This window comes from Caretta caretta, chromosome 2, assembly GCF_965140235.1.
Source record: "Caretta caretta isolate rCarCar2 chromosome 2, rCarCar1.hap1, whole genome shotgun sequence".
NCBI lineage: Eukaryota > Metazoa > Chordata > Testudines > Cheloniidae > Caretta > Caretta caretta.
This window is the reverse complement of record NC_134207.1, coordinates 15026646-15038939: the sequence shown is the minus strand read 5'-3', so window position 1 is coordinate 15038939 and position 12294 is coordinate 15026646. Positions and strand designations below refer to the sequence as shown.

Sequence of the window (12294 nt, the reverse complement as noted above, 5' to 3'; positions counted from 1 at the left end):
CTCCTCTGCCATTCTACTCCTCCCTAATTCCCCAAGGTCAGCTCCTCCCAGTTTCCTCACTCCTTCAGCAGCCTGCAGAGATAGGCAGGCAAGTACTTGTGCTACCTAGCATGGACACAGCACCCCTACTTGCTCTATTCCAGCGTTTTCGAGCACATATTAAATGACATAAAACACAACACTCAATAATTCAACCATTAGATAAATGACCTATAAAAATACTTTTAGATTTCCTGTTTGAAAACCCTTAAAACCACTGCACGCAAATTCCTTTTTGCTTTCATGCACATCCAGGGAGTACAGCCTAAAAATAATGTGGGATTAGCCAAGAATGAGAAGAGATGCTTCTGAGCTTAATAAAATGTTAATCACAAACACAAAATAATTGGAAATACATAACAAAACTTTTTTGGCAGCAATATTCTTGCTATCCCTCCTCCAACAGGTCTAAGTTCCTCAACGTGAGCTACAGCTCCAAATCTCTCTCAGTGCTCACACCTGTAAAAGCAGCTATGATAGTGGACTGAGTGAAGAACAGATCCCACAGAGTTTCACCACAATACATTTTAGCATGTGAACTGTACTGCACAGAGAACTCACTGTATGACAACTAAGCAGGAATTTTAAATATTCTACAAAGACCTATATATTAACTGCAAATTAACATCTGCCACTATATCAGTGTTCTCATGAATACTTTACCAATACTGCCCTGTGCAACATGGTCCAGTTATAACTCATCTACCAGCAGGGCATGCCAATGCAGCCTCTGGCAAGCCTAGCTGTAAAAACACTAAGGGTGGGTCTAAGGAAAAATCCACAACTGGCCCATGCCAGCCAACTCGGGCTTGTGGGGCTCGAGCTGTGGGGCTGATTTGTTGCTGTGTAGAATTCCAGGCTCAGGCTGGAGCCCGAGCTCTGAGACCCTCCCACCAGTTGCTTAGAGCCCAGGCTCCAGCCAAGCCCAGAAGTCTACGCAGCAATGAAACAGCCCGACAGCCCAAGTCTTCTGGAATGGGCCAGCCACGGGTTTTTCTTTGCTGTGTAGACACACCCTAAGTGATCAGTTTCTTTCTGCACTTTGTTGCATCATGCTACAAAAACACAAAACTTTGCTATTTTGGCATTGCTTCCTATACACACCCACCGCTGCTGACCTAAAATCTGCAGCTGGTTGAACACAATATAACAAGGCTAGAATTATTATTCATATTGCAGTTTTGTATTGTAACAGAAAAAATGATAATACACTAACATAAGGATCACTGACTGAGCAAATAAACGTAAAAGGATTGATGTTCAAAACTCATGTGCAGTATAACTACTGATGCTTTTCATTATATCAAAAGGTCAACACATAGCTCTCCTTACAAAATTATGCTTTTAGTAACAACTACTTACAAACAAAAAGGAGACTTTTCAGCTCCAAACACCTAGAATTACAATTTTGGGGTTTGTGACACTGGCAGACCAGTGCCAGTTCATGCCAAGCTCCCCATGTCTCAACTGAACACTGACAAATACGTAGCTGGAACAGTCTGGCTCACCTCCATGTTAGATAGTTAAAAAAAGGATTTGAATTATAAGAATGTGTTTAGTGTTTAGACTTTGATGCATGCAGCAACTCACAGGCATTCTATAATCTCACAACATCTGTACCCCTCAGGTAATATTTGAACAGCTGTATTGTGAGCCTCTGTGACCAGGTAAATCACCACACAGGAGAGAGATATTAATTAGTAAGAAGGGCTGATCTTCAATAAAAAGTGTTACACCCTTTCCAAAACAAAAGATTTTTTGATACCAGAAAGACTATTGTGGCTGTCATAAATATAAAGGGAAGGGTAAACCCCTTTGAAATCCCTCCTGGCCAGGGGAAAGCTCCTCTCACCTGTAAAGGGTTAAGAAGCTAAAGGTAACCTCGCTGGCACCTGACCAAAATGACCAATGAGGAGACAAGATACTTTCAAAAGCTGGGAGGAGGGAGAGAAACAAGGGGTCTGTGTGTCTGTCTATAGTCTGTCTTTGTTGGGGATAGACCAGGAATGGAGTCTTAGAACTTTTAGTAAGTAATCTAGCTAGGTATGTGTTAGATTATGATTTCTTTAAATGGCTGAGAAAAGAATTGTGCTGAATAGAATAACTATTTCTGTCTGTGTATCTTTTTTGTAACTTAAGGTTTTGCCTAGAGGGGTTCTCTATGTTTTTGAATCTAATTACCCTGTAAGATATCTACCATCCTGATTTTACAGGGGGGATTTCTTCATTTCTGTTTACTTCTATTTTTATTAAAAGTCTTCTTGTAAGAAACTGAATGCTTTTTCATTGTTCTCAGATCCAAGGGTTTGGGTCTGTGGTCACCTATGCAAATTGGTGAGGCTTTTTATCCAACATTTCCCAGGAAAGGGGGGGGGGGGTGCAAGTGTTGGGAGGATTTTTCATTGTTCTTAAGATCCAAGGGTCTGGGTCTGTAGTCACCTAGGCAAATTGGTGAGGCTTTTTACCAAACCTTGTCCAGGAAGTGGGGTGCAAGGTTTTGGGAAGTATTTTGGGGGGAAGGACGCGTCCAAACAGCTCTTCCCCAGTAACCAGTATTAGTTTGGTGGTGGTAGCGGCCAGTCCAAGGACAACGGGTGGAATATTTTGTACCTTGGGGAAGTTTTTGACCTAAGCTGGTAAAGATAAGCTTAGGAGGTTTTTCATGCAGGTCCCCACATCTGTACCCTAGAGTTCAGAGTGGGGGAGGAACCTTGACAGTGGCACTCTGCAACTGGACTCTCCCTACATACTATCAACAAGAGGACAAAAGACTTCTGTTGTTCTGCTCTCCTCCCTGTGAAAGTGAGTCAGGCAAGTGGACTCCTCCCATCAGCTGAGTTTGCAGCTCAGCTCAGCAGAAGGGGGATAAAACTACAAAGAAAAGGAAGTTGGTATTTGTGTGCTGCTCGGACTCTGTGGGGCAAAATGTTTCTCAGCATAAGAGAAAGATCCCCAGCAGTTTAGCCTGAATTAGCCCTAAAGGACATATAGAATCTGATTATAGCAGCTTTTACTACCTTTTTAAATGTAAGATTGCAACTCATCTGTGTATCTATGTTTACCTGTTTTAACTTTCTAAATAATTCTCTGGTTTCCTTTTCCTGTTTAATAAATCTTTATATAGTTTATTATAGGATTGGCTACAAGTGTTGTGTTTGGGGTAAGATCTAAGGTGCAACTGACTTGGGGTGCATGACTAGTCCTTCGGGACTGGGAGTAGCCTGACTATTTCTCTTATTCTTGGTGTAAGAGACCATCTATCACAAAGGTACGCTCATGTGGGTGGCAAGATAGATTGGAGTACCCAAGGGGACTGTCTGTGACTCCATATTAAGACTGTTATCATGCCTGAGGAGCTCACACTTGATAATTGGTTGGGAACATCTCAGGCCTTATCTACACTAGAGTTTTGTTGACAAAATGTATGCCGCTTTAATTAAACCGCTGTTGCATGTCCACACTATGTTCCTTGTGTAAGCAGAGCGCATCCACACTAGCAGCTCTTGCATTGACACAAAGAGCAGTGCACTGTGGGTAGCTATCCCACCATGCAGCTGGCTGCAGGGTTCTTTGGAAAGGGTTTGCAATGCCTCATGCGCCAGGTACAGCGTCACATGATGCAGGTTTCTCAATCCCATCGTTCCATGGGCATCCTACTAGATTGCCAGCTGCTTTTCAACTGAAGTGTGGAGGGAGGAAAGGATGTGTGTGTGTGTGTGTGTGTGTGTGGAGTGGGAGGGAAGACACAGAAACAGAGTATGTATTGGACAAGCATGAGAGAGATTGTAGTGGGGCGAGAGCGTATGTGAGAAAGACAGTGTGTCAGCATGCTGTCTCTAAGTTCAGACAGCAGCCTAGGCAACCAAGCCTGGGGGAAGGGAACACCCCTCACATCATCCCCTGGCTCTGCACTGCGCAGCAGTCTCTCCCACCTGTCACTCCTGCAGCAACAGTCTGCTCTGCCTGCCTGCTGATTCCATACTGATGGTTCTGTGATTCCCTCCAAGTTCTCCCACAGCCTTCTCAGCCACCATAACCGGCATCTTCAGTACCGCTGAGAGCTCTCCATGCTGAGGAATGTCAAAGCTTACTGGAGCTTTGAAAGGTGAGGGGTGCATGCCTGCAGGGCAGCCAAGTTCAAAACAGTGAGCAGAGCGGTCACGGTGGTGGGCATTGTGGGATACTAGGGGAGGCCAGTTATGTCGACATAACTAACAGCAGCATCTACACTGATGTTTTGTCACTTTAACTTTGCTGCAGAAAGCTCTATGCCTCTTCTAAAGGTGGTTTTATTCTGTCGGCAAAACAGCAGAGTTTTGCTGCCAATAGTAGCTTCGTAGTGTGTACACCTCCACTGTTCTGTCAGCAGAAGCTGCCTTTTGATGACAAAACTGTGCAATGTAGACAAGGCCTAAGCATAGAACTCATAACTAATTTGGGGTTTGTGGCCTTGCTCTTAATGTCTACCCTGACGTTGGTGCTCACAGTCTTGAGTCACTGCAGGCAGCGTTACAGGGTTTTCCAGAAAAGGGGGAGAGGGGACTCTCACATGAATATAAACAATTTTTTCTTTGGTGTAACTACTTTAGCTCAAACAAGAAGTATCCAAGTTTCATACTAATATTTAACACAGGAGTAACAAGTAACAAGCCAATAATTTTAGTTGAACATAAAAAGAACTGAACAATTTTGTGATGTGTTAAGTAAATAGACTTATATTTTGAACTGCACATATACAGAATTATAATATATGTAGTATCACATATTATGCTACTCCTTTTCAACTCCGAACGCATTAACAAAAGTGACATAGCAAAAAGGCAGCAAACCATTCTTGGCTTGTCAGAGAGGAGCACTATTTTCTGCATATTTGCAATCTGTATTCAAATATGTGTTACTATGTAGCTGTGGGTTTTGTTGGCTTGCTGCTGAGCCATTGTGTATTCAGGGTATTCCACATAGAAAATAAGCAGGTTAAAATAGATACACAAAGAAAAGTCAGACTTTCTTCAAAATATTGTGAAATATGCTAATGCACTTATTTTTATACCTTCAGACAATCTGCAGTATTTCATAATCTTGATGAAATGCAACTAATTGTGCCAATTGCATTTTTCTATCCTTCAAAAAAGGAGCTTGGAACAACTATGATTTTCAGTTACCCATACATTTGCCTCAAGAGCAGACACTTAGCCAAAGATTTGATCTTCAGGCCTTTCTTCCCCACCACCACCCATTAACACTTTAGAGTTATAAGTTGAGGGAAAATACTGGCATTAACTAATTTTAGTTCTCTTTCTTTGGTGTGGTGAAAATCATCATTTCATTCTTTTTAATCAGTAAGCTCCGCACAAGTAAAGCTTCAGCAAGAAGTTTAAAGATGCTACGCATCCTGTAGGACACTAAACGGTGCCATATTTCCTATTGATTCTTACAAAAGCCTTGTCTACATTACATTTACATTGGGAGTCCTAGGGCTTATCTACACACGGACTCTCAGGAAAATTATAAACGAACCAACTAAAAGTCCTAGATGCTCTCACTTGAAGTGACCTTAGCTCACTGTGGCTTAATCCTCCTTGGAATGTGGGAGACCTGAGAGGAGGTGGTGAGGTGTCTGGGTCAGAGAAAGTGAAAATGATTCTATAACCCAGTGATTAACATGCTCACCTGGGATATCTAGGTTCCAATCCCTGCTGCAATCAATGTTTTATACAAAGTGGAACAGTTTCAACAGGAGGAACAAAGAAAAACCCATAGATACCTTGTAGCCCAATAGTTAGTACATTCTCTCTCATATAAAAAAAAAAAACCCTAAAAAACATTCTGCCTGAACTATACAGACTTCAGAACTGGATGAAAACAAATTATTTAATTACTTGTTTAGTCTAGACAGGATGACTCAAGTCTAAAAACTCCAATGCCACATCTCAAAATCAGCAATACAATACACCTTGTCACCAGGAAATTTAAACAATGAAAAACTTATGTGGCCTATTCATCACATACAGAAAGTGAGGCTTTTGCCTGTCAAGATGGCAAAGCAAATTGATACTTAGTACTTGCTTTCATCTGACCATGAAACAATTTAGGTAGGAATCAAATGTAGCAAACATTCTTTTAAAAATGGCTGAAATCGACACAAGTGACAAAATTCATACAAGAAAATCAAGTCTGTATGCACACTGCTACAGTTTAAAGAGATCCATTTACTTATCAAGGGACATAACCAACAGTTAAGTTCTTAGTATATAGGATAGTGGATTATAATGTTGGTAGAGATCCTATTGTTACAACAACTGGCTAAAAGAGCCTACAAAATATCTACACTAGGATATAAATATCTGGTTTATACTATATGTACCTTTTCTCATATAATTTTTTAAAAACATGCACCATCTAACTAAATGTTCTACAAGGTTATAGTTATCTTACATTCATAGACAACAAAAGTTATATTCCATGTTCTAGTAGCAACCTCTTGTGGTCAAACACAGGTGCTGCATTCTACACTTTAGGGACCCTATCCTGCAAGGTACTGCCTTCTGAAGCAAAATACACTGAAGACGCTCATAAGAAAATAAACCAACATCCTCAAAACTGGCCACTGATTTTTGGCTACCCTACTTGAGATGCCTTGAACCTGACTTTTTGAAGTGCAGAGTATCCATAATTCTACCTGAAATCACCTGGAACTGTAGGCATTCTGCACAACAGTTGTCTGAAAGTCAAGTTCAAGGCACCCAAACACGCTTGAACTGCAATCATAATGCAGGGCATATCTCCAATTTTAATCTATGCCCTCACGTAACATTATGTAGATTGATTCTGCTATTTGCACAAGATAGCCATAATATGCTTTTTTATAGACATTTGAAATACAAAAAATGACACCAGTTCAGTACACATTAGCAGGACATTTTATAGTTATTCCCCTTTGTAAGTTATTTTCACACATGAACATTAGAAACTACTTTTTGCTTTTTTCTGGCACCCTTCTAAGCAGTTTAGACCGGGGTGGGCAAACTTTGTGGCCCCAGAGCCACATCTGGATGGGGAAACTGTATGCAGGGCCATAAACGTAGGGCTGGGGCAGGGGGTTAGGGTGCGGGAGGAAGTGTGCGGTGTGGGAGGGGGTGCCATGTGCAGGAGGGGGCTCAGGGCAGGGGGATGGGGTGCAGGAGGGGTGTGGCGGGGGCTCAAGGCAGGGGGTGGGGGTGCGGAGTGCAGGAGGGGGCTCAAGGCAGGGGGTGGGGGTGCAGAAGGGGTGTGGCAGGTGGCTCAAAGCAGGGGGTTAGGGAGCTCAGGGCAGGGGGTTGGGATGCAGGAGGGGTTTGGGGTGCGGGCTCCGGCCAGGCACTGCTTACCTTGAGTGGCTCCAGGGTGGCAGCAGCACACAGCGGGGCTAATACAGGCTCCCTGCCTGCCCTGGCCCCATGCCACTCCAGAAGCCAGCATGTCCGGCAGTGGCTCCTGGGGGTGGGCTGGGGCAGATGGCTCCGCCACGCGCTGCCTTCATCTGCGGGTACCATTCCCGAAGATCCCATTGGCCACGGTTCCCCGTTCCTGGCCAATGGGAGCGGGGGGGGGGGGGGTGCTTTCAGGCAAGGGCAGCGCACGGAGCCCTCTGCCCCCCCTCCCCCAGGGGCCACTGGGATGTGGTACCAGCTGCAGCGCGGGGCCACGGAGGCTGCCTTAGCCCCGCTGTGCCACGGGGCTGGCAATCCCGGGGGGCCAGACTGAAAGCCCTGACGGGCCAGATCTGGTCCATGGGCCCTAGTTTGCACTCCCCTGGTTCAGACCACTGGCTTTGGTAGATACGGGTACCCTTTCGAATCTCCATGTAAGCAATGCTGGGCCGTCTCTAAAATACTTCTAGCAACACAGAAGCTTCGTTATAGAGAGAGATTTAGCAGCACTTCTTCCTTAAGAGTAAATTATATGCCAAAAAACCCTCCTGGGCCACCTGAGTCCGTCCGCCCCTTCCCACCATATGGCGGGGCACACAATACCGTGGGGAGGAGCGGAGGGACTCCTGGCCACCATCTCCAGGCAGCAGGGGAGTACTCAGGGCCCCACTCCACCCAGCCTTCCCGGCCCAGCTCGCTCCGACAGGCGGAGGGGGGGCGCGGGGGACGCGACGCCAGGGCTTGGGAGTCACACACGGGAAAGACTCGCTCCCCTCCCCACACGGAAGGGATTCCCCCGGCCCATATGTGGACTTCCCAGCGCAGAAAGAAGCCCCACCCGGCCTGGGGGCGGGCCTTCCCCCGGCCCCTGCCTGGGAAAGGCAAAGGCCCCGGTGCCGCGGCAGGGGCCGGTCCTTTCCCGCCCCAAAGAGGGGCACGGGGAGGGGGTGCATGGAGACTCTCTTCCTGCCCCTCTCCGCCCGTCGTTCCCCCCCCCCCCCCCAAAAAGGGGGAAAAACCTCCCGCGGCGAGCAGGCCCGTCGGTCACCCCAAAGGCTCTGGCGCGGAGGGGCGGGATCGGGGGCTCGGAGCAGGAGGTCAGCTGACTAGCGGGGGGCAGGAGCAGGCTGAGGGGGGCCTGGCGAGCAGCAGCTCCCCCAAGGGTTAATTGGTTCTGGGGGGCCTGTTTCCCTCCCCACCTGCCGTGAGGCCGGCCCAGAGGGTGGCGGGGGAGGGGACTGGAGGAGTTACCGGGGGGGTCGGTGGCTGAGGAAAGAGGGGCCATGCGGGCGCTAGGAATAAGACGTGCGGGGACTACTTCATACGCGGATAGATCATAAAATAAACGGCTATCAGACGGGACTACTTTTTATGCTTCCCCCTCCCCAGGATAGAATCCCTCCGCGCACCTTCCCCTCCCCCACTGCTCACATTTAGACCCGGGCCGCCCCGCTCACCTGCAGCCGGAGCCTCCATAGTCGGTCGCGGGAGGGGGGTAGTAGTGAAATAAGGCCACGGTGGGGTTTTTTAAAGCACTTCCGTCCCAGTGGACGAGGCCACCCGGGCGACCCGCGGGCTTCCCCGCTCCTTGTGAAATTATTATTTTTAATGGGGGGTCAGAAAAGCGAGGTGGCGGATTATGGCGAATCTGCCGCGTCCGACACGGCGGCTTCTTGCTCAGCGACGTCGCATGGAGAACGCGAGGGCAGAGGGGAGGGGGGAAGGTGGGGAGGGACGAGGGGGAGGCGCGCGCCGTCCAACCGCTGGCGTGCGAGCTGTCGTTGAGTGGCGCGTGCGCGTCTCTTTCCTGCCTTGGGCCTCGACGGCTCGCTCCTCCCTTCTCGTGCAGCGCCGGGGCGCCGCGTGGCCGTCACAGCCGGGCGCCGCGGGGAGGCTGCCGCCTTAGCTGGGGACAGTCAGGGTCCCAGCCGCCCTGACTGCGCAATAAAACGGCGGGCTCTCCGGCCCTTTCTCCCAGGCTCTGGGGCTGCGGGAGCGGAAAAAGCCCCGGGGAGGAGGGAGCCTCGCGTTCACTGTGTACCTGTGGGGAGGCTGGGGAGGGGTGAAGCTGGCCCTGCCTCAGTTTCCCTCCCTGTCAGTAGCGACGGGAGAGAACTCGGGCAGCGGTGCCCGTCAGAGGATGCCCGCACTGCAGTGGGAGGTATGATTGCGGCCTCCCTGCGCCCGCCTGTGCTAGCTTTAATCTAGCTCGCTTGCTAAATATCCCGGTGAAGGGTTCCTGGGTGGGCGGGTACAGCCTGTACCGCCGTGGGTAGCTGGGCGGGCTAGGTTACAGCCCGCACAGGCATTCCCAGGCTGCAATCACACCTCCCGGGGCAGTGTAGACATCCTCCGAGACGCTGCTTCCCTTTCCCTCATACTGAGGTAGGGGAGGCTGGGGAAGTGCTGGAGCCCCCCTTTGTAACAGAAGGGAGCCGGGAGTAAGGCAAGGTTGCGGCTCTCTCTCCTGGGGCTGGAATCTGATCTTCAGGTCACGCCACAAAGTTCGTCTCTGCTCATTTTCTGGGGGAGGTGGTGTTTGTAGTAGTAAGATGTTGCTTGAATTTGATTCTTGTTGTAGTTCGTGAGTTTTGAGGAAGCTGCTGGCTCTCAAATGTTGTACTTTTAAAATGATGTTAACGGCACCTTGGCGCTCAGGTAGGAACTTCTTTTTTTCTGTAGACTTAAATAGAGAAATGGTAAAGTTAGGTATATAACTGTGGATTCTTTTGCCTCAACTAAAATTCCCTGAGTTTCAGAGGCACTGAGCATCCATAGCTAACATCTTCATGTTAATTTATTAGCTTGTGACTCAGGAGATAAAGGTTCAGTTCCCTGCTGTACCACATACTTCCTGTGTGACCCTGGGCAAATCACTTAGCCTCTCTTTTAGATAATGTTCAAAACAGTTGTAGGTACATGTAATAAAATGTTCTCTATAAGGACCAGATTAATAATATTTAGCATCTATAGTGCTTACCCTTTATTTTCAAAGTACTGTACGTATATTAAGTATTTATTCCTAACTATATTAAATGCAATATTACTCTTTCTCGATTGGCACCGTAATGCTGAGGAGGGAGGGAATGCCAGTGGGGCTTCCCACTCTCCATCCACTGTCTGTCTTTACCCCCTATGTCTTTGTGGATCCCAGTCTTGTGTGGAGCCCTATATACAGTGCTACAAATGAGGACAGTGCTATGGAGGAAGCTGAGACCCAATTTTGTGAGAGAGGATTGTGTGTAAAAGTTCCCCCCAGTGCATGAATCTGGGGGATGGATCTTACATGGGCTTCAGTTATGGTGCTGCAGAATCTTTAATTGTTCTCCACATCCCTCTCTCCCCCAACCTCTTAATTTTTTGTAAGAGAATAACACAGAGTTAAAATAATACTGCATTTTAGAACAAATAAGTTGTCAATCAGGAGAAAGCATGTGCTTTCTATAGGACAGGTAACACTTATGAACACAGACCCTGATTTCTGCATTGGGTCGTCAGTGGGACTTTCTGTGAGCTACAGGGATCTACCTGCACAGAGCTCATTGTAGGAGCTAGGCCTCAGGCTCCAACAAAATACATAAGCATGTTCTCAAATCCATTCTTTTTTAGCAAAGCACTTAAGGTTACTGTCATTTCAGTCTTTTATTATAAACTCATAGGAATCTGTACCAATCCATATTACTTTACTAGAATTATCTTGTCAGGTTCTTTCATCGTAAGCAGAAGAAATCAAAAATAATTATTAGCATTGACGTAATTACTTTTCATTGAATATCCTGAAATATATCTGATTATTTTCCAGCAAAACTGTACTGTTTTGGTTTGATTTGAATCTGAAAGTCACTACTAGGCAATGGAGCTGAAAAAGCTTGCCTCCTGCTGTTGGTTTTTTCTTACAAAAACAAAGAAAGCACTATTGATTAGTTGATGGAATGGTTGGTTCATAATATTTTTGTGAATACTATCGATAATACAGCAAGGACAGCTTTTTTTAAGGGAGCTATTTGAATTTGGTTTCAAATTTGACTATTGAAAGTTCAGGTTTCAGAGTAGCAGCCGTGTTAGTCTATATGCGCAAAAAGAAAAGCACCTTAGAGACAAACAAATGGTTCCCTTAACCCACCCAGCAATATTGTTAATCTATCCAACTATACTCTTAGCCCAGCAGAAGAATCTTTCCTATCTCGGGGCCTCTCCTTCTGCCCCTCCACCGCCACAAACATGATACAGTTCTGTGGTGACCTAGAATCCTATTTTCAATGTCTCTGACTCAAGGAATATATCCAACACACCTCTGAACAACATACTAACCCACAGAGACCTTCCTACCAACACTACAAAAAGAAGGATTCTGGGTGGACTCCTGAAGGTTGAAACAACAGACTGGACTTCTACATGGAGTGCTTCTGCCGACGTGCATGGGCTGAAATTGTAGAAAAGCAACATCACTTGCCCCATAGCCTCAGCTGTGCAGAACACAATGCCATCCACAGCCTGAGAAACAATTCTGACATCATAATCAAAAAGGCTGATAAAAGGAGGTGCTGTCGTCATCATGAATAGGTCGGAATATGAACAAGAGGCTGCTAGGCAGCTCTCCAACACCACTTTCTACAAGCCATTACCCTCTGATCCCACTGAGGGTTACCAAAAGAAACTACACCATCTGCTCAAGAAACTCCCTGGAAAAGCACAAGAACAAATCCGCACAGACACACCCCTAGAACCCTGACCAGGGGTATTCTGTCTGCTACCCAAGATCCATAAACCTGGAAATCCTGGACGCCCCATCATCTCAGGCATTGGCACCCTGACAGCAGGATTGTCTGGCTATGTAGACTCCCTC

General features: G+C 46.8%; 1 protein-coding gene across 4 annotated transcripts in view; it reads right to left on the bottom strand.

Annotated features, from left to right (window-relative positions):
- Nucleotides 1-12294, bottom strand: part of ZFAT (zinc finger and AT-hook domain containing) — a 232878-nt gene that overhangs the window by 130759 nt on the left and 89825 nt on the right. Inside the window, exon 2 of one of the 4 annotated variants that reach the window (XM_048841712.2) lies at nt 8906-10131. The exons of 1 other annotated variant lie outside the window; for it this stretch is intronic. In XM_048841712.2, coding sequence (XP_048697669.1) covers nt 8906-8924 — 19 coding nt within the window. In that variant the 5' untranslated portion in view covers nt 8925-10131. Of the gene's footprint in view, nt 1-3971; nt 4054-7406; nt 8452-8905; nt 10132-12294 lie in introns of those variants that run through there. 2 more of the 4 variants (XM_048841711.2, XM_048841713.2) reach the window with 2 other exon arrangements.